Below are 23,886 nucleotides of genomic sequence, written 5' to 3' on the forward strand. Positions count from 1 at the left end.
CTAGTTTCATTGATATCTGTTGCTCATCCACTACAAATCAGCAATTTCTCACCAGTCTGTCTATGCAGACAGAGGATGGGCTAAAATGCATTATAGGTAACAACAGTGACCAGATTATATTATCATTGGGAAATGTTTTAATTCAGTTGATTTGAAACGTCTTTTTTTTTATCTTGAAGGGATCTGCGGTCAACATGGATCCCAACTGGATTAATGGGAGGGGTTAATATGAGAGGCCTCTAAAAGATGGAACACTTCATCTCACACCTTTATTAAAATGTATATGTCTAAACATAGCTAATATTGGTCAGGTAAGCTTACAATGTACACTCCAAAACAGTAAATTCACCTACATAGAACACAATTTTTGATAGAATTTAAGAGCCTCAAATACCTTATTGCATTTAAGCACACAGATCAATTCTGACCTGGAAAAATAATTTTTTGTTCCCAGAGGAATACTTCAGTTTACAATAAGTGAGTTGTTCTAAGAATTTATGAAAATAGAACTGATGACTAGACACAACAGATTGAAAAAAAATATTCCAGCAACTCCTTTCAAAGATTTCTCTACAAGCAGGGAAATCTCTACTTAGGACATTAATCAAAACTGTTTCCATTCCTTGTTCAGCTCAATTATTTTTAGAACTGCTTGAAGCAAAGTATTCACCAATGAAAAACTGTCTAGCAACATAACTACGGTAACCTCAAGATTTAAAGATATTATCGTAATGCATCCAAAATAGAATAATGGACTAATTTGCAATGCATGGATTAAAACTAAAATGGGGAGTGGGGGCGGTGGGCTAATGGTACGATAGTCAATACAAAAACAGAAACTAAGATCCTGTGATAAATAATTCAGCTGATACTAAATTCCAAATGTAAGAATAGTGAAAATGTATATCAGGAATTTACTCACCAATTAATATATTATCTACTATCCATAATATTTACATCATTGCGCTCATACACAAGTATACAAAACAACACAGAAACTGTAAATAGAGTTCAGTAGTCCATTTAGATATTCGACTTCAAAGCTGCTAAAGCCACCTGGAGCACAAATTGAAGGTGTAGCTTTCTGCTCTGGTCCTCTACTCCATTTAAATTGTAACCCAGGACACCTGTATCATTTTTATAAGAATTAATCACTGATTTTTGATTTACTTCATTGTTTTTAAGTTTTTCTTCACCATTCTAATTTAAAAACATTTAGTATTATTTTAATTGCTAATTGAGTATTTTTAAATTCACTGATTAGTCTAATATTGACATAGCAAAAGGCTAACTAAATAGCTTACTGATGACTCAAACAGGTGACTGAAGTGAAAGGTAAGGTTCTCTGGTCAAGTAGAGGTCGTTAAACAGATTTAAACAATGCAATTTACATAATATAAAAGTCTCTGGTGGAGCTGCTAGTGCAAATCTTTATGCAGCATATGAACATAAATCAAAGCCATGTTATAGCTTGGCATGTTAAAATAAACAATAAATCTCTCCTGACAATGAGATCCAAAATACAAAAGCAACTTTAAAACCCTGTGGATTAAATAACTATACCATTTGGTAGTTTGAAGATGAGTAAAATAAATTAATCCACAATTTAATTAGAAAAGAACATGGGTAATAATAGTGACAAAATCTCACATTAACTATCAATACCTGTGAAAATAAAGTTTTGGGATTGGCAAATTGTAAGAGATTGATTTTATTTGTGTCTTACATAGTAAGAGTATTTCAGATACCCTCTCATTTTTATTCAGTTATTTTCTCTTTCAGAAATTGTGCAGGTGTGCATGGTGCTCTTTAGAGAGCTTGGCTTGCAGTTCAAAACAACTATATAACTATAACAACTATATAACCTTCAACAAGAGGACAAATAATAGAAATAGTGTTTCACAATACCTTATTTCTGCAATGAATTGGTCAACTGCAGCATTGTCATGACCTACTTAAACTATACCAGAATTAGAAGTAAAGGACACTACTTTCCAACCAAAGATAGAATAAAACCAAAATATACAGTACTGAATGTTACCTTTGTTTAACTGGCAGCATTTGCACATGTGAACCAGAAACTTTAGTCCCACCATTCTTCACCCACAGGTTGAGTTAGAAGTGCTGGAATGTTAAAGTGCTGTTCTGCTTCAGGCTAATGCAAAAGTTCCCATGGTCAAGAACAACTTGCATTTGTAAAAGCAACTTTAAAACAACAAAAGGTGCTATATATGAGTATTATAATGCAAAATTGAGGCATAGGAAATTTAAAGAGCATCCTAAATGGAGGAAAGAATGAAGTTTAGAGCTAGAGCCTCAGGAGCAGTAAATAATTACCAATAATGCAGTCATTAAATTTGAGGGTGATTGAAGTTGAGATGACAAAATATAAAGGGTTACAAAGGGTTAATAAATACAAAGGATTAATAAATTTAAAACCAGACACTTTGTACCAGAAGGTACAAAGCCATTTATGAATTTGACAACATTAAATTAAAAGAAATTTTTAAATGTTTAAAATACAGTTTTAAATAGAATTTAATCACTTGCTTACTTAAATATATTAACGGTGAAATATTTCAAGATCTGGAAGAATGTAACCCCTCTCCATAACAGAGCTTTTAAATGAAGCTTCACAGCACCACAAGTTGAATTATATAATTAAAATTGGTTTGCTTAAATTCAGTAATTCAACACACTAAAACTAAGACCAGTGGCACATGAACTTCAAAAGCTTGAGGATAAAAAGAACACAATTTCAACTAGACGTTGGTTAAGCTGTGGAATGCCCAAACACGCTATACCAATGTCTGATAAAATGGGAAATAAATTCTACAGCAGAGCTCATTATGGCAACTAACTGTCAAGAATAATATTTAAAGGCATGTTATGGTGAGCAAGTCACAGCAGAGACAAATATATGCAAGAAAGAACTTAAAATATTGGAATAAAACTATATAATTTACAAAAAATGATTTGAGTAAAAAAAATAGTAGTAGACTATTCACCTTCCATGCTTTGATTGCTACAGTTCACTGACACAATATTTGCATGTTTTAGATTTAAATTGCATGCCTGTTTTAGTGGCAGATGCTGGGGCTGATGAAGATACCAGTTAGAAAAGTGAACTGATTGCCAATGAAAGAAACACTAGGAAGAGCAAATTCTAAAGCCAGACAAATAAATTAACTTTTTCATGACAAATTTTAAGATTTAATGCTTATGCACCAGTAAATTTTCAGTAAAATAATTACTTAATTATACACCTGGAAATTAACTTTTTATAGACACTTCTGAAAAAAGAAATCAAGATACTTCTATTTAATCATCAACAGCAAAGAGAAATAGGAAAAGCAGGGAGAAAATGTGGAAAGGAAGGAAGGGTTGAAAGCTGATGGGGTGCAAGGGAACCTGATAGCTTCTTTTCTAAAAAAAACAATTTTTTTCATCTCTTCATACTAAAAGAAATAGTCTCATATTTCCCCACACAATACTCCACTGCCACCTTCTTGATATATTAATTGAGGGATAAACATTGGCCAAGATTCCAGTAATAAAGGGCCTGCAGAATAGTACCATGGCATATTTTATGTTAACCTGAGAAGGCAAACAAGTTTAACATCTTTCTAGAAACACACCCTTAGGCAGTATAGTCATTCTTCAGCCCAAGCCTGAAGTGTTAGCCTAAATTTTTGTGTACATGGCCTTACAGCGAGATTTCAATTCATAACTTCTGACTTGGAGCCAAGAATGTTATCAATGGAGCCATAATTACAATACAGAGGACTACACAACTCTGAAAGAGACTGTGGAAAATCAAATCCCTTCTTATCTTTCCCGCTCTACATATCCATACATCTTTACTGACTTCCTCACAAGTTTCTTTAGGTAGTTATGTACAGACAGAAACTATCCTTTCCTCCAAGTTAACATAAATTTTAAATATACTATATATTCTACTACTATTAATTTCCCATTTAGCTGCATCACTGGTTACATACTTCAAGACTACTGAATTTGAATGCCTCATTCACAAAAAAAACTTTATGAAAAGTTGACTTATTTAAAATTACTTTGAAAGTATCATTTTATATAAGATTTACATTGAGGGGAGTGGTGGGGAAGAGGGAGAATAGTGAAATAAACTTTTGCACAGCTTTGACTCAGCGTCAAGCTCCAAAAATCACAAAACTTCATCAGCACTGTAGAAACATTTCTGTTTTGACACAATTGTTAAGCTTTCTGTGGTTTTCACAATTGCTTTTGTAAGTTGCAACATTCTTTTGTCATACAATAAGAAACATAAAACATGTTGCAATTATGAGATGCTTCAATGAAAATCTCTCCAAAAAGTTATTTTTAAAACTGCAGCTCTACATCGTAGATGCAGCATAGAGAAACAAAGCTTTAAAAAAATGACAGAAGCCTTTTTGCTAGTCTGAGTATGTCCATCAGTTCAATTGCACATTAAATAACTTATGTTACAAGATAACTTCCTAACTGAGCAGATCCACCAAACTTGTTGCTGCCTTTGGCGCTGTGTATGATAGTATTAGTAATTTGCGAGAAATTACCAATTATCTGTGAATTACTGCATTAAAAGGACAGCAAATGGCAGCATCACCCATTTAAAGAAAGACATTAGTAATATTTCAGAATTTTTAAATTTTAGGTAGTAGAAATGGCACTACTTTATCTTTTTTTTGTTAGCCACACATAAAAGACAGCTCGTGATTTAATTTTATTTGAAATTTTAATCTTATTCTGAAAGATCTGATCACCTCTTACCAGTGCTGGGCATGTGATTCACTCTTGAGGGAGTCAACAGCTCAACTGACTGGTCTCGACCGGAAAGTCCATCTGTAAGTGAAAATAATTCAGTCTTGTAAATAGTCTGCCGCATCTGCCATTGCTGAAAAATAAACTCAGCTCCAGGATGGCCTTTTCCAGCAAGGGTGCGTTAAAGTTTACATGCATAAATTCAGTTAAGATACAATATTCATTTCAGTGTGTTAACCGTATTACATTTTGTTTGAAAACTGTGCCCAATGTACACCTTTATTTAACAAACTCTGAAAATTCTTCATCAATCTTTTACCAGACACAAAAGGGCTTCACAAAATTAATTTTCAGATGATATATCAAAAAGGGAACCTGCTGTTGAGAGAAACATAGTCTGGGAGGCAGCAGCTAAAAATAAATGAAGCACTGCAGGAGATTAAAATGCAGAAACTCAAGAGGTATGTAAGGACTTGAGACCAAGTACAAATCAGCTCAATTGCTGTTCTGGCCATGTCATTCAATAAAGCAGTCTGCTAACAAAATACACCAAAATAAATCTTGTTTTGAAAGTCACTTTATTAATGTATGAGTTGTGCACTACAATTCCCATGTCTACCTGCATAATATTCCATTTTGCATTCTCTACTTATCGGGGGAGAAGTTTGAAAAAAGTTTCAAATTTACAAATAAAAAAATCTGTTCATATAAACTTTTCTGACTCTACACTGTTACATTGACCAATGATAAAACTGTCACCCACTTGTTTTAAGAGTTACCGCCCATCAATCAGAAAGATCAGTTTCATATTCTCTTTTGCATTCTTTTAAGGGGAAGGGTGCTTCTTTTGATTTGCTACTTTTTGAAAGGAAGTTTAGAAAAGTCATGAACAATTGTGCTGCTAATTACTGATGTCTGGTTAGACTTAATCTATGGAGAATTAAAGGGGGGAGGGGTTGGGTGAATGGGGAAGGCTTTAATTATCTTGACAAACAAGAAAAACGCTTCTAGCTGTTGACATGTGGCTGGGATCCACAGAAATTGGAGCTTTTTGGTATCACTTAAACTGACACAGGAATCAGTGTCCACTAAACACCCAATAGGGATGTAGAAATGGAATTAAAATAAAAAAGAATCTGAATAGAGAAGTGCCGCACAACTGATATCTCCATACTGAATCGCTTACAGTAACTCAAGTCCACTGCAAATACTTAGCAGACAGCTAGGAGAATGTATCCATACATTGCAACTGCACCAAATTCTTGACATCTACAGCAATTTGACTTCAATAACTATAAATGATGCAATACATTTTCTTTAAAAATGCAGAATCTTTCAGCTGGCTGAAATTTCCTTTCACACGCTCGCCTCACTTGTTCTGACAACTCCTTTCTAGGGAACATGGTAGAAAAATGCAACTCCAGTGCTTAATTCAGTGTTTTGCTCCCCTCAGAAAGCGCCTCAATTCTCATGCGTTAATGACGCAGTCTGTGAGGAAATGACCCAATTTTATTCAATTCTTTTGAATAAAGTCATTGTACATTCTACAGTCAGAGAAGCAACGCTCAGTTTGGCTCTGGCAAAGTCAAACTCCAATGCCATATCATTTACATTCAAATACTGCCGGAGAAGGAAAACAATTCAATACTCATTCAGTTTAGTAGTGATGTTGGATTTTTTGAAGAGCGCTCAACATTTTTTACATAAAACTTTATCTGCATTCTGTATTAATGTGTATGTATTCTTTTAAAAAAATGCCTAGGTTAAAGAACTTTTTCCAGTCCAAAAGTGCTCCAGAGAATTAACTTTTCATAAACAAGAGAAAATCCACTGCCTTATTTTGTGCACTTCTGGAATAAAAATGATAAACAACTTTTCATATAGTGACAGAAATTCCTTTGTTCAAGGAGAAGCACAGTTTCTCCCGTTTCTCTCAGAACCTTTTACGTGTGCATGTACCATTTAGTAAATTAATGCTATGCTACTTATATGCTTGAACTGAAAGGGACTGAAAATAAACTCCCTGTTTAAGATCAATTTCCCGTGACAAAAAAGAGCTGTGCCATCGTGCCCTTAACAAATAGATAATAATGTACACTTTCCCATCACACCCAAAGTGTCAGCAGTTACTACCACCTTTATGGTAAAGTGTAGTGTGTAGGCCTCCGTTAGTATCGCTAGACCATGGATTTGCACCTTGGAAAGTTTCCAGGGCGCAAGCAAAGTTTTTTTTAATGGAAGACCTGTAGTTGCCCAAGCTGCAAGTCACCCCTCTCCACGCCACCAATGTTGTCCAAAGGAAGGGCATTAGGACCCGTACAGCTTGGCATCGGTGTTGTCACAGAGCAATGAAGGACACACACGCAGCCTCAGCCAAGGCTCGAACTAGTGACCTTCAGATAACTAGACGAACGCATTAACCTTGGCCACGCACCAACAATGGTAAAATAGGACTGATCCTATATATGGGGGCGTTTAATACACTTGGCTTGCTGAAATGAATTAAAATCAATGTTGGAGTGGTGGCAAAAATTCCATTGCCAAATTACCATTATGACATCCTTACCAGTGAAGTTTAAAGATATAATTCACAATCTAATTTACTCCTCATACGTAGAGTTTTAATTTGTATGCCAAAGATAGTAATAAAGTATATGGTACCCCGGTCAAAATTTCTGTTACCGTGAATAGTTAAGTGAGTAGAAGATGAACTGATCACCAAAAGTCATAAAGTTAAAGATGAAACATTCTTTTCAACATTTTAAGCAAGATTAGTGTATTATTTTTGTTTTGTACAATTTTAGAGTGAAAAAAAGGAAAGGAGCACCATGCAGAAGTTTGGGCACCCCAAGAGATTTGAGCTTTCAGATAACTTTTACCAAGGTCTCAGACCTTAATTAGCTTGTTAGGGCTATGGCTTGTTCACAGTCATCATTAGAAAAGCCCAGGTAATGCAAATTTCAAAGCTTTATAAATACCCTGACTCCTCAAACCTTGTCCCAACAATCAGCAGCCATGGGCTCCTCTAAGTGCCTAGCACTCTGAAAATTAAAATAAATGATGCCCACAAAGCAGGAGAAGGCTATAAGAAGATAGCAAAACGTTTTCAGGTAGCCATTTCCTCAGTTCGTAATGTAATTAAGAAATGACAGTTGACTGGAATGGTGGAGGTCAAGTTGAGGTCTGAAAGACCAAGAAAACTTACTGAGAGAACTGCTCGTAGGATTGCTAGGAAGGCAAATCAAAACCCCCGTTTGAGGTGCAAAAGACCTTCAGAAAGATTTAGCAGACTCTGGAGTGGAGGTGCACTGTTCTACTATGCAGCGACACCTGCACAAATATGACCTTCTTGGAAGAGTCATCAGAAGAAAACTTTTCCTCACCACAAAATTCCGTGTCAGAAGTTTGCAAAGGAACATCTAAACAAGCCTGATGCATTTTGGAAACAAGTCCTGCGGACTGATGAAGTTAAAATAGAACTTTTTGGCTGCAATGGAGAAAAAAGGGTGCAGAATTTCATGAAAAAACACCTCTCCAACTGTTAAGCACAGGGTTGTATTGATCATGCTTTGGGCTTGTGTTGCAGCCAATGGCATGGGGAACATTTCACTGGTAGAGGGAAGAATGAATTCAATTAAATACCAGCAAATTCTGGAAGCAAACATCACACCATCTGTAAAAAAAGCTGAAGATGAGAAGAGAATGGCTTCTACAACAGGATAATGATCTTAAACACACCTCAAGATCCAGAATGGACTATCACAAGAGGCGCAAGCTGAAGGTTTTGCCATGGTCCTCACAGTCCCCCGACCTAAAAATCATCGAAAATCAGTGGATAGACCTCAAAAGAGCAGTGCATGCAAGACAGCCCAAGAGTCTCACAGAACTAAAAGCCATTTGCAAGGAAGAATGGGCCAAAATCCCCAAACAAGAACTGAAAGAGTCTTAGCTGGCTACAGAAAGAGCTTACACACTGCGATACTTGCCAAAGGGGGTGTTACTAAGTACTGACCATGCAGGGTGCCCAAACTTTTGCTTCGGGCCCTTTTCCTTTTTGAAACTGTAAAAGATGGAAATAAAAAAGTAATCTTGCTTAAAGTATTAAAGAAATGTGTCATCTTTAACTTTATGCCTTTTTGAAATCAGGTCATCTTTTACTCGCTTAGCTATTCACAATAACAGAAGTTTCAACCAGGGGTGCCTAAACTTTTGCATATATATGATGGATAGAGTACAAAGAAATGAGTCAGTGTAAATGTAACTTGATGGCAAATGGTTTTGTATTTTGCCCTGTTTAAAGTCCAAATTTTCCAAAAATGGGACTATGGCTCAAATGACACAGAAATTAACATTTAAAGCATACCAAATGTATTTTAATTATGCTATTACATTATTAAAACTGAGAAGTGATTAATTTTGCCATTCATGAATCAGCAGCCAGAACTATAAAGGTACATTTACAAATGACAGTTTTTTTCCATATAAGGTCACAAATAGACAAAGGCAAGAGGATAGATGTTAGGATGGCTGACTGAAAGCTTAGTCAAATGATTTTCAGAAGTGTTCACAGCTTAAAAATTATAGACTTAAGTTCAAATGTGAGTTATCTGTCACACCACGGCCGACTGCAATATATTCTTTTCATCCGTTTAGTTGTCCTAAACAGTAATATTTGATGATTTCCTTCAGAGCTACATGCAGTGTTGCCACTTTCCACAGCCTTTATAGCCAGTAGCTTACCCACCATTGAGGAAATCTTTAAAAGGTGATGCCTTAAAAAGATTGCATCCATCATTAAGGACTCCTACCTCCCAGGACATGCCCTGCTCTCATTGCTATCATCAGGAGTCTGAAGACAGGCACTCAACATTTTAGGAACAGCTTCTTCCCCTTCGCCATTATTTCTGAATGGTGCTTGGATCCATGAACACTACCTCACTATAAAACGTTCTTATGTTTTATATAATTTTATAGTAATATATAGATTTTTAATGTATTGTTCCGTACTGCTAAGGCAAAACAACAAGTTTCACAACATATCTCCGTGACAACACACCTGATTCTGATTCAATTTAATGGCAGGTGAACAAAGAATTGATAACTCATCCCAAGTCTTAAAAGATTTAGCTGAATTCTTTAAGTCCAATTCCTCCCCTCAAAACAGATCATCTTATACTTCTGTACATACAATTTCAGCCAACGTTTTCCTGCTTACTTTACCAGCTCATTTTCACTGAGTGGTCTTCAGTTATTTATACTTTATCTGCAGATTTTTTACAGTTATTTTAGATGTATTTTGATCATTAAAATTTATCAAGGGTAATATTTCTAATGTCAGCCAGTGGTGCAGTGGCATCCACACTGGACCTCAAAGTGAGTGGTCCCTGGTTCTAATCTGGCTGGCCCCTTGCATGCTTACCATCTATGCTGGGTTGAGCACTGAGTTAACAACTCGGCCTCATAAAAAAACAAAAATGCTAAATAAATGACAAAATTGCCGCCTGATGCACCACAAGGCATGAAAAGGAACAACAACAATATTCCTAATAACAACACTGTTAACCAACCTATTCCAAAGCATGAACAAACACTATTTCTATGCTTTTAACCAATTTTCTTGCTAATGTTCACACTCTATTAATATAATAAGTTTTACTCAGCTTCATCTGACCAATCTTCAAAACATTTTCTTTCATCAACATAATTCTGCTTATTTAGAGAGGGCTACTAAATTTCATAAAACTAACTTACCTTTTAAAAGTTCATGCAGGCCATTCTGAATTAAAATAAATCTTTCCACATCATAGTAAGTTTGTCTCTTAAATTTACCCACTGTCCAAGAATGTTGGAATTCAGCTACTGGGGTTTCCCTACTGAGGTACTGTGTTTGCATTTTTGCAGTATAATTTCTGTATCCAAGGATAATTGAAAGTTTATGTATGCTAAGTATGTTTTTATCTAATATCCTATTTCATCAGACCAGTAAAGTAGCCAGTGACTTGAATGCAAAATGTTTAAATTTTACCCAGGGAAACCTTAAAATACAACAAAAAACTTGGAAGTGAAATGTAATTCAAGTAATTCTTTGGATTGAAACATTTACTTGATATAAACATAAGAGCTGAATGTAGGCAAGGATGTTAATTAATACATAAATTTATCTAGAAATTTGATTACTTTAAGACATTTATTGCCTTAAAATCTTTCACAAAAGAGCATTGTTATAAAATAATTGCTATCCTAAATTTTGCCAACTAAAGCTCTGTTAAGTTCAACAAATCCAGGTTTTGTATCGTCATAGACTGTTCACAAATAAAATCAAACTTCCACATTAAAGCAACAATTTGCATATTCTGCCATTGAATCCAGCTGGCACTATGCAGAAAGAATTTAATAATTTAAATATATGCTCTGCTCATGTTATCTATTAAAGCCCTTTTTCTCACCTGGACGATACAGAATGATACAGGAAGGTATGTTTATAACAAGTACAATTAATTTTCCAAATAAATCTTAACACTAATTGAAAGTCAAATGGCTTTTACACTTATGCCACTGCAACAATGTTTTGGTTATTAATCTCCATTAAAGAAAATAGAAAAGATAAAATACATTATGCAATAGATCAAGTGTCCTGGAAGTATGAAGAACCATACTGACTGAAACCGTTTCAACAAATTCTGCATTGTTTAATTTCTAACATGTTGCTCTGAATCTGACAGTTAACATTAAATGTTCCATTTAACAATTGAAAATACAAATTTTAAGATGTTTGCATCACTAAGAACATTCAGACCAGCTAATATAATGCAATAATCTATAATTAATATAAGTCTTAATGCCATAAATCAATTCATTGTTATTTCTACAGGACTTTTTTTTTGGGTAGATGGAGATCGTCAGCCTGGGAAGGCAGTCCATCTAAGAGGAGGAAAACTGATTTCAAACCTCCGCTGCCTTACGGCCATACCCACTTATGGGAAAGGCTTTGGGAGTAAATCCTGAGGACAAATCCGGAGCTGGAGTCCCTAAGGCAGTCCGACGTTGCCTTCAACCTTGCTCTGGCAACTCCTGCGACGTCACAGGTGCCAAGCTGTATCGGCCCTTGCCCTTCCCTTGGACAACATCGGTGGCGTGGAGAGGGGAGACCTGCTGCTTGGGCAACTGCCAGTACCCATACAACCTTGCCCAGGCCTGCACCCTGGAAAAGACACTCGCAAGACTTTCCAGACGCAGATTCATAGTCTTGCAAGACTAACGGATGCCATCCATCTACAGGATTTTTAAACAAACTGACCAAAAATTTGTAACAGAATTAAGCTTATTAGAATCTACATTACATTTATTATTGAATTATATAATATTCACTTGTTTTGATGGAAAATTTAATACCTAATTTTTGAAATAATGTATCCTGAAGTGAAACTCTGCAAATGTTTAGAACATTTCTTAATGTTCAAGTCAATCATTTTGCACTTTTATACTATAATTCTCATGATAGGTGGTGTTCATCTAGCCGTAGAACTTGAACTCAGATCATATAAAGATGTTTAATCACAGAAAAAAATCAGATTGTTTAAGCAAAACATACAAAACAGCAGGAGTTAGGCTGAGAATATCTCTCAAGAATACAAGGAAGTATACAAGGAAGTAGGAGCCATAGACCATTTGGCCCCTTAAGACTGGCCCATCATTCAATATAATCATTACAGGTCTATGCTGTCTTTAACTCAGCTGTGCTTGTGCTTCATACCCTTCAATTCTTCAATGTTTCAACTATATTACTTGAATATAACTAGTGATCTGGCTCCACCACTCTCAGGGGCAGAGAATGCTTGAGGGTCACCATCAGCATCAAAGTTTTAAATGATCATTCCCTTGTCCATGACTCTCCCACAAATGGAATATATCAGCACCTACCCTGGCAAGCCTCCTTAGGATTTCATATATTTGAACAAGGTCACCCCTCATTTCTTCTAAACTTCAAGGAATATAGGCCCAAACTGTATAGCCCCTCCAGATAAAGTAACCCTCTCATTTTCAAACTTTACTTTACACTTTATTGTCACCAAACAATTGATACTAGAGCGTACTATCATCACAGTGATAACTGTTTCTGCACTTCACGCTCCCTGAAGTACAAATCAAAGTAAATATAATAAAAATTTAAATTATAAATCAAAATTAGAAAAATAGAAAAGGGAAAGTAAGGTAGTGCAAGTCAGGTCCAGATATTTGGAAGGTACGGCCCAGATCCGGGTCGGAATCTGTTCAACAGTCTTATCACAGTTGGAAAGAAGCTGTTCTCAAATCTGACCATACGAGTCTTCATGCTCCTGAACCTTCTCCCGGAGGGAAGTGGGACAAAAAGTGTGTTGGCTGGGTGTGTCTTGTCCTTGATTATTCTGGCAGCACTGCTCCAACAGCGTGTGGTGTAAAGTGAGTCCAAGGATGGAAGATTGGTTTGTGTGATGTGCTGGGCTATGTTCACGATCTTCTGCAGCTTCTTCCGGTCTTGGACACGACAACTTCCATACCAGGTTATGATGCACCCTAGAAGAATGCGTTCTACGGTGCACCTATAAAAATTAGTGAGGGTTTTAGGGGACAGGCCAAATTTCTTCAGCTTTCTCAGGAAGTAAAGGTGCTGGTGGGCCTTCTTGGCAGAGGACTCTGCTTGGTTAGACCAAGTCAATTAAGTCAGGTCATAATTTTTTGAAGATGTAACTAGTAGAGTGGATAGGGGAGAGCCAGTGGATGTGGTATATTTAGATTTTCAAAAGGCTTTTGACAAGGTCCCACACAGGAGATTAGTGTACAAACTTAAAGCACACGGTATTGGGGGTATGGTATTGATGTGGATAGAGAATTGGTTGGCAGACAGGAAGCAAAGAGTGGGAGTAAATGGGACCTTTTCAGAATGGCAGGCAGTGACTAGTGGGGTACCGCAAGGCTCAGTGCTGGGACCCCAGTTGTTTACAATATATATTAATGATTTAGACGAGGGAATTAAATGCAGCATCTCCAAGTTTGCGGATGACATGAAGCTGGGCGGCGGTGTTAGCTGTGAGGAGGATGTTAAGAGGATGCAGAGTGACTTGGATAGGTTAGGTGAGTGGGCAAATTCATGGCAGGTGCAGTTTAATGTGGATAAATGTGAGGTTATCCACTCTGGTTGCAAGGACAGGAAAACAGATTATTATCTGAACGGTGGCCGATTAGGAAAAGGGGAGATGCAATGAGACCTGGGTGTCATTGTACACCAGTCATTGAAGGTGGGCATGCAGGTACAGCAGGCGGTGAAAAAGGCAAATGGTATGTTGGCATTCATAGCAGAAGGATTTGAGTACAGGAGCAGGGAGGTTCTACTGCAGTTGTACAAGACCTTGGTGAGACCGCACCTAGAATATTGTGTGCAGTTTTGGTCCCCTAATCTGAGAAAAAACATTCTTGCCATAGAGGGAGCACAGAGAAGGTTCACTAGATTGATTCCTGGGATGGCAGGACTTTTATATGAAGAAAGACTGGATCGACTAGGCTTATACTCACTGGAATTTAGAAGATTGAGGGGGGATCTTATTGAAACGTATAAAATTCTAAAGGGATTGGACAGGTTAGATGCAGGACGATTGTTTCCGATGTTAGGGAAGTCCAGAACAAGGGGTCACAGTTTAAGGATAAAGGGGAAGCCTTTTAGGACCGAGATGAGGAAAAACTTCTTCACACAGAGAGTGGTGAATCTGTGGAATTCTCTGCCACGGGAAACAGTTGAGGCCGGTTCATTGGCTATATTTAAGAGGAAGTTAGATACGGCCCTTGTGGCTAAAGGGATCAGGGGGTATGGAGAGAAAGCAGGTACAGGGTTCTGAGTTGGATGATCAGCCATGATCATACCGAATGGCGGTGCAGGCTCGAAGGGCCAAATGGCCTACTCCTGCACCTATTTTCTATGTTTCTATGTTTCTATTTGTGATATTCACCCCGAGGAACTTAAAGCTTTTGACCTGTTCCACCTGCGCACCACCAATGTAGATGGGGTTGTGCAGTCCACTACTCCTTCTGAAGTCAATAACCAATTCCTTCGTCTTGCTGACATTGAGGGATAGGTTATTGTCTTTGCACCATGCGACCAGGTTCTTAATTTCCTCTCTGTACTCATACTCATCATTACCCAAGATATGGCCTACAATTGTGGTGTCATCAGCAAACTTGTATATTGAGTTTGATGGAAACTTGGCTACACAATCATGGGTGTACAGTGAGTACAGCAGGGGGCTGAGTACACAGCCTTGTGGGGCACCAGTGCTCAGAGTGATTGTAGAGGAGAGCTTGTCCCCTAATTTTACAGCCTGGGTCCTGCCTGTGAGGAAGTTGAAGATCCAGCTGAAGATCTGAGTGCTAAGACCCAGTTTCTGGAGCTTAGGAATCAGTTTATTTGGAATAATGGTATTAAAGGCAGAGCTGTAGTCAATGAAAAGGAGCCTTACATATGCATCTTTATTCTCCAGGTGAGAGAATAAACTGAGAGAATTATTCCATAATCTGTCAAATTCTGGAAAGTAATACCCAATGTGTTCATTGTTTCAACATCCTTTAGTACTCAGGGATGCTAGTTATCAGTTTTCAGTCTAATTGGTTTCCCTAGTAATATTTTGTCTCTAATACTAATTTCCATAATCATTGCCTTCACAAGATTCTTGATTCAAGTAATCTGCAGAATTACTTGTATGCTCTTCTGTGCAGACAGACCCAAAGTATTTTCGTTTCTCTGCCATTTCCCTACTTCCTATTATGAAGTCTATATTTCTGAATGTGTGCGGCTTCACAATTCTGTTTTCTTTACACATTTATAGCAGCATTTACAGTCTGCTTTTACATACCCTACAAATTTATTCCTACTCTCTTGATCCCTTTATTGCTAAAATCCACAATCCCTACATTCTTTGTCAAAGATCACACTCTCTAACTGCTCTCATTAAGTCTTTGACTAGCTTATCCCCATGGTCACCCCAGTTTCACCCTATAAAAGACAAATTCCCCACCCTCCCTGCAGCTTAATGGGCTTTTGTATCCTTGCCAGTTCAGACAAAGTCGTTTCATCCTAAATCTTTAACCGTTTCTCTTCCGGCAGATGCAGACTGATCTGCTGGGTATTTTCACCATTTTCTGTTTTAGCTTTTTGCCTGCTGTTGTTTTATTTTTTATTTGAAGCAATGAAAGATCTAGAGAGATTTGATCAAATAAAACAGATTTCATTGGCAAATAATCAATCAGAACCAGATAATGTAGAATAAAGGCCACAGTCCGAAGAATCAAAAGTGACACAAAGTGGTTGCAATCTGGAATGTATTACTGGGTGAGCAATGGAAGCAGATTCAAATATGGCAAAAAGGGAACCAGCTTTACATCAAAATGGAGTATATTTGCAAGACCATGGAGAGAAAGCAATAGGAAATGGATTCATTTTATGCAGAGGTGACTAGAGATCCATGGGCCAAATGGCCTTCTGCATTTTTACCAATTTGTGATTTTGAAAAGAGTTCTGCCTTTATAAGATGTAATTGCTTCAGCTTCAGTGGCCACATTCTTACACCTTTCATTTTTCACCAAATTTTTCATCGTTCTATAGTGCATCATCTCTCACGCTCTCTCCTACCATCCCCAAGTTGTAATAACTCTGTAAAAGTGCTTTGTTTCCACTTAAGTGGTGTGTCAGTTTCATTTCATAAACCATCTTCTGTGTTCCCTCCTTCAGAGTGTATTCTGTGGTTAATATTACTACTGGGTGCATACTACAAGTTATCATTGTCATTGTGATGCTTTCTTCAAGAATTAAGAGCATGTTGCTATACAGGAAAATTAAAGAGTTGTTACATCTACTGCAAGGTCACACAAAACACATTGCAAAGGTCCCATTGCTTTAAATAATTTCATTAGATACAAATATACCAGCCAGTGGCACTTACATCCACAGTGATGAACTGCTTTCAGAGGCTGGTGTTGAAGCATATCAGCTCCTGTCAGAGTGGCAACTTGGATTGGCTCCAATTTGCCTACCAAAGCAAAAGGTCTACAGCAGACACTACCTCATTGGCTCTTCACACAACCCTGGAACATCTGGACAGCAAAGATGTATACATCAGGATGTTCTTTATCTATTACAGCTTGACATTTAATACCATCATCCCCTATGAACCAATCAGTAAACTCCAAGGCCTGGGCCTCAATGCCCCCTTAAGCAATTGGATCCTGCATTTCCTCACTTGTAGACTCCAGTCAATCCGGATTGGCAAAAACATCTCTTCCACAATCTCCATCAGCACAAGAGCACTGCAGGGATGTGTGCTTAGCCCCCTGCTCTACTGGCTTTACACCTACAACTGTGTGGCTAAGTACAGCTCCTACACGATATACAAGTTTGCTGATGACACCACTGTTGTAAGCCATATCAAAGGTGGCGATGAATCAGCAGACAGGACGAAGATTGAAAATTAGGTTGAGTGCTGTAATAATAACAATCTCTCTCTCTCAATGTCAAGACCAAGAAACTGACTGTAGATGTCAGGAGAGGGAAACTAGAGGTCCATGAGCCAAAAATCATTGGAAGATCAGAGGTGGAGAGGGTCAGTAACGTTAAATTTGTACCATATAGCCTACTGTACAATATGGGACGATTTTATGTCGTAGTAACACATTATTGAGCATGCGCTATTGGGTGCGTATTGATCTGTATTTATGTGTTCAGGTCAGGTTCTGTAAGTAAAAAGCCCTGTTAACTTAGCTCCAATCTCTAGCTTTTTTATTAATGATACTGTTGTGTAAACAGCCACGTACAGAACAAATTGGTGACGAAGTTAATGAACTTGCATCGTATCGGAATGCCATATTTTAATTGATAACAGCACTCAGAAGAGGCAGAGTGAGGCTGTGAGTCTGAAAAGAAGCGGGAGTTCAGCCGGAGTCGGGAATGTCAGGAGACCAAAAGACACAGTCAGAGACCTGGCGCGTCCAGGCAAGACCACAGCCGACGCTGAACCCCAGGGCTGAGGGCCTGCCTGCCTCAGAAGAGAGATTAAAAAAAAAGGAGTGACACGTGCATCTAGCCAGAGTACGATTGCGGCGCTAGCAAAAAAAAAAGGTCATGTGAGTCAAAAAGAAAACAAGGGACCTGGTTAAAGTAACATAACAAGGATTAATTAACACAACAAGAATGGCATTAATTGGAACCATTACAGCATTTAATAGTGGCATGGAATACTGGGCAACTTATATTGAAAGAATAGAGTTATATTGTGATGCTAACGATGTTAATGAAGGACAGAAAGCCAGCGTCTTACTTAGTGTAATGGGCGCGAAAACATACGGCCTGCTACGGATTGTTAACCCCTAAAAAGCCAGCTGACAAAATGTTCAAGCAAATAGTCGACACTCTCCAACAGCATTTAAACCCCAAACCGCTGGTCATTGCTGAAAGATTTAAATTCCATACACAGAATCAAAGCAAAGGTGAAAGCATTTCCGAATATTGTGCTGAATTGCACAAATTATCAGAACATTGTCAACTTGGAGCTGGTCTATCACACGCATTGAGGGATAGGTTAGTGTGTGGCATGCACTATGAAACCACACAGAAGAAGCTCCTGTGTGAAAAAGACCTTACATTCGAGAAAGCGCTGAGCATCTCAATATCATTAGAAACAGCCGCACGAGGTGCTTCATACAACAAAAATCTCTGGAATATGCTGTGAATAAAATGTCACTGAGCAGAAATGAAGGAAAGAAATGTTACCATTGTGGGAACAGGTCACATGACCCTGATGGTTGCTGGTTTAAAGATAAAGACTGCCGAAACTGTGGCAAACAGGGCCACACTGGCAGAGCATGCAAAACTAGTAAACAGCAGGAAAGGGGCAAAATACAGAGAAACAAGAAACTCCAGAAAGGAAAATACAACAATTTGCACAAAATGAAAGGAAGCAATTCTGATGAAAATGACTCAAACAAAAGTGAATTGTCTTGTCTGCCACTTTACAGCGTGAAAAAGAAAGATGATCGAAGAATAATAAGGATCACTCCACAAGACTTGGGACTGAAAATGGAGTTGGACACAGGCTCAGCCTTAACAGTGATCTCTGTACGCGACTACAAATGACTGTTTTTGCATGTACCTCTGAAATAAACTAAACTACTGCTAAAGACTTACACAGGACAGAAAGTGCCTCCCGAAGCCAAAATTAAAGTGACAGTGACCCACGGAGCTAAAACACAGCAAATGAACTTCTATGTACTGAAAAATGGAGGACCACCGTTGCTGAGACGTGAATAGCTCAGGAAAATTCCATTGGATTGGCACACCATCAAGGCACTAGTTGTATCAGCAAAGGAGGGCAGCAAGGCTACATCTGAGAGACTGTCACAAATTCTTGCTGACTCTGAGGAAGTGTTCATGAAAGGAATAGGAACACTTCAGGGCATGAAGGCAAAGACCGAAATTGAGGAAAATGCATGTCCAAAATTTTACAAAGCCAGCCCAGTGCCATATGCAATCTGTCCTACAGTAGAGGCTGAGCTGCAAAATCCAGAGCAGACTGGGGTCCTGTCAAAGGTGGATTGGAGTGAATGGGCCACGCCTATTGTTCCAGTGATGAAGAAAACCTCCAGCACAAAACCAGGATAACCAAGCAAGGTGCGCATATGTGGAGACATTAAAGTGACTGTTAACCCAGTTCTCCACACAGTATCCTCTACCTCGTATTGAGGACATCTTTGTTTCCCTCTCAGGAGGGGAACATTTCACAAAATTGATTTGACCCAGGCTTACTCGATTTTATCAAGTTATTAACTAAACAGTGCGTGGACATTTGTATATTAAGGGTACACATACAGTATTTGTTCAGCATTAAAAAAAGTTGATACACTTTTTAAATAAAAGGGGAGGAGTGTACCATACAGCCTACTGTATAATATGGGACTATTTTATGTCGTAGTAGCATGTTATTGAACATGCACTACTGGGTGCGTATTGATCTGTATTTATGTGTTCAGTTCAGGTTCCGTAAGTAAAAAGCCCTGTTAACTTAGCTCCAATCTCTAGCGCTTTTATTAATGATATTGTTGTGTAAACGGCCACATACACAACAAAAATTCCTGTGTCACTATCTCAGAGGACCAGTCCTGCACCCATCAGATAAATATAATTGCAAAGAAACCACGACAGTGCCTCTATTTCATCAGGGGTCTGCGGAGATTTGGCACTTCATCAAGAACCTTGGTAAACTTTTATAGATGTGTGGTGTAAAGTGTGCTTACTAGCCGCATTATGGCCCAGTATGGGAACACCAATGCCTTTGAGCTGAAAATCCTACAAAAAGTAGTGGATTTGGCTCAGTACATCATGGGTAAAGCCCTCCCTACCATTAAGCTCATCTACATGAAATGCTGCCATAGAAAAGCAACAGCTATCAAAGATCTTCACCATCTAGAGCATGCCCTTTGCTTAATGCAGCCATCTGGAAGAAGGATAGAGGTGCCTCAGGACTCGCGCTACCTTGTTCAAGAACAGTTACTATCCTTCAACCATCAGGCTCTTGAACAAAAGGGGATAACTACGTTCATTTAAGGACTCTTTTATCTTGATATTTCATGCTTATTATGTATGCACTCTGGTAATAAACTTTACTTTGAACTTCTGAACTCTGAACTCTGAATTTGAACATCTTTTTATAGCATTTTTATCATACTGCTTTGAGTAGTTTTATGAACAAAATCACAAATGCCAGCCTTAATTCCAGCTACAGGTGAGAATTAGAACTGCTGCATCAACTGTACTTTTTAAAGATAAAAAAGTGAGCATAACAAAAGACACTAAATTTGGACATCTTCATGATATCAAATCAGTCATTGTTGCTAAGATAGCTCTAAAATGCTTTAAAAACAGATTTTCTTCCTAAACAGTCAAAGGAAAAATTCTCTTTTGATCCAATAACCTTGGGGATATTATAGAGAGCGACCTCATTTTTATTTAAAGCAATAGTCACTAAGTAAACACTAAGGAACAATGGTAGATTTAGATGAACCATAATTAAGACAACATAAATGACTGCATACCATTGATTATAGGGTTACATTCACAGAAATTCTATCCTTTTGACTTTTTAAAAAAATATTTTATGTTGGGTTAGATCAAATCTAAAAAAACAAGTTAGGAAGCTCTATTTGTCAAATACTAATCTAGGATTAAGGCACACTCTTGAAACTATGCCTCATTACAGCACTAGTTATTAAACAGACGATTTGTTAAAAAAGCTTTCATACTAGCAAAAGAGGTAGCAATAGTTTTTTTCCCCCAGAGTCTTCCTCACACTTTTTTTCAAAAACCTGCAACCCTGATTAACTGATCATTTGCGTCCTTGTTTGTAGGAGCCAAATGTACACCTGCTCAACAACACTGTGCAAACTATGAATTCTTTTGTTGCATAACACCTTATGCCGTGTTCTCCATCAATAATTGCAGACAACGTAGGCATGAGTACAATGACAATTTTTACTAGAAAATGCCCTGAACGCAATATAGGTAGAGCAATGTGTGTATATTTGTTCATTGTACAACTGCTACTATTCAGTCAAAAATTAGTTTCTTTCACTAATGTTGAATTTGACAATAGGAAAGTTTCTCCACTCTTGTCAAGCATAGTAGTGAGCACGACACTATTACAGCTCAAGGTGCTGGAGTTCAGAGTTCAATTCTGCTGCTATCTGTAAGGAGTTTGTACATTCTCCCCATGAACACGAGCTTCCTGAAGATGCTGTGGCATGGCCACCGTGTGGCTTCCTCCCACAGTCCAAAGAAGCATGTATTGGTTAATTGGTCATTGTAAATTGCCCTGTGATTGGGCTAGGGTTAAATAGGTGGGTTGTTTGTTGGGCTGGAAGGGCCTGTTCCACGCATATTCTAAATATAACAGAATAAATAAATAAAAGCAGCCAGATAGTGTTCAGCTGCAACTACTGCTGATGATTTAAAATGACAAACTTACCCCAACTCTCTATCTGCTATTTACCCTCACCCACCATATGTATTGTTAGTGCTGCTCATTATAGGCTGAGCATACATTCTTCTGCCGCATGGCATAGCCACGTCTCCATTTTTGACATCACCCCTCACAAATAACAAACAGCTGCTTATGTTAGGAAATGGTACAAACTATTTGCCATTACTATAGGCTTTAGTTACAATGAGCCATTGGAAAAATAGTAACCAAGTCTGCTATTTAGACAGTAAAGAACAATTACCGATCATTACGTTCCAATCTCATGTAACACACTGCACACCCTCCCTCCAAAACTTTCCAACCCTAATATTTCTTTCAAAATCTTAAAACCCATACTAAAGTATACACAGTCGTGCTTAATGTTGTACTAAAATGAAACAAACTGAAGCCAAGTAGGTTCCAATTTAAAAATTAGAAAATAAATTAGGTAACTCATCTATCTACAGTCAGTTGGCTATTCTGAGGCTTAATCTCAAAGTTGGTAAACTCATCACTTTCCTATGTAGGCTACTCTATCATACCTACACCTCTCAAAAATTATCCAGAATACCTTTATACTTTCACTGCTTTAGACCATCATTTTCTTGGTACACCAGAACAGTACAGAATGTAGTGGCACACTTTATGCAGATGGCAGACCTGGCACAAGTGAACAAGTCACAAACTTCTCAACCTGATCTTGCTTCTGTTATCCTGGGTACTCATGGAGCTTCTCCAGATGGATGATGAAAATCAACACAAAACTATTGCCCCAGGTTATGCCTGTGGCAGGTTACACAACTCCATTTATATCAGTGCAGAGAAATTATTTATGGGCATGTTTACTTATTTTTTCCCTATTGAATTAATTGAGTTAAATGTTTTAATTGTCTTACCATTTGCTTTAAATTTAAAAATTAACTTTGACAGTACAATTTTCTCCACCACTGGTGCAATATGCAACAAAATGCACTGCAGTTACTCACCAGGCCTATTCAACAGCACCTCCCAAATTACAGTCTTCTACTAACAAAGCCAGCAGATGCATGGATCCCATACAGGTACCCACCATGGAACTATAAACTCATTATCTGTGGATGGAAATACTGGAATCCACTCTCCAACAGCATCATGAGAATACCTGTGTTCCACAGCTGCTGTCACTCCTGTTGAGCGTTTCCAGCATTTTCCATTTGTGTTTCAGATTTCCAGCATCTGTAGGTTCCATTGTTTTTCATTTGTTCTTTCCTCCCACTCACTGTAACTTAAGAAACATCTGCTCTGTTGGTTTCTCAGTTCTGGAGGCAATATGAAGTAGTAATTCTACTTCTCCATCCACAGATGCTATCTGAGGCGCTGAGCATTTTCAGCACTGTTTTTATAATATGGTATAATCTCAACCAGTCCACAAACTCAGCAGGTCCTCATAGTTGTGAATGTTCCCTTGGCTTTTCATGCATTTTTAGTATGGTATACACTGGCCAGTGGTGGACTTCGAGGTGGATGGTCCTGAGTTTGAATCCGGCTGGGTACAGCTTGGACAACAGCAGAATCTGTGCAGAAGAATCTTCCGCATCTTGACACAAAACCTATGGACCACACTATAGTGATGCCATGGCACGAGCTGACAACGACTCGATGGCACTCAACAACAACAACATATACAGACAATACAGAAGGGGAAAAGGAACAGCCCACACACAAAACGCTGGAGAAATCAGCACGCCAGGAGAGGAGAGGAATAAAGAGCCTGCGTCTTGGGCCTAAGCTCTTCATCAAGACTTAATGGAGAAACAAGGGCAGTTAGAAGGCAAATTCCTCACTGTTAATATACACAGCCTCTGATCAACTTGCAGCCATAAGATTAATGTGGCTTCTATTAATCAATAATGGTACCTTCTCATCTAGGATGGTGATGGCAGTTTAGGGTAATGCCAGACAATGGCTAGTATAGGTGAATAAATCTTTTGAAAATGCAAAAGAAAAAGTGCAGATGGGAATTTTTTTAAAAATCTGAAAATACTGGAAACACTCAGCAATTCAGGTAGCATCTGTACAAACAGAATTAAAATCAAAA

The 23,886-nt window shown here is 38.0% G+C and overlaps 1 protein-coding gene across 10 annotated transcripts in view; it reads right to left on the reverse strand.

The window, feature by feature from the left end:
* The window catches only part of hdac4 (histone deacetylase 4), a 436,407-nt gene that overhangs the window by 270,860 nt on the left and 141,661 nt on the right, over nucleotides 1–23,886 (reverse strand). For 3 of the 10 annotated variants that reach the window (XM_073046734.1, XM_073046733.1, XM_073046736.1), the window contains exon 2: nucleotides 4,789–4,860. The exons of the other annotated variants lie outside the window; for them this stretch is intronic. In XM_073046734.1, coding sequence (XP_072902835.1) covers nucleotides 4,789–4,860 — 72 coding nt within the window. The remainder of the gene's footprint in view (nucleotides 1–4,788; nucleotides 4,861–23,886) is intronic. 10 annotated transcript variants of the gene reach the window in all.

Source organism: Hemitrygon akajei, chromosome 5 (assembly GCF_048418815.1).
Source record: "Hemitrygon akajei chromosome 5, sHemAka1.3, whole genome shotgun sequence".
In the NCBI taxonomy this organism is placed as follows: domain Eukaryota; kingdom Metazoa; phylum Chordata; class Chondrichthyes; order Myliobatiformes; family Dasyatidae; genus Hemitrygon; species Hemitrygon akajei.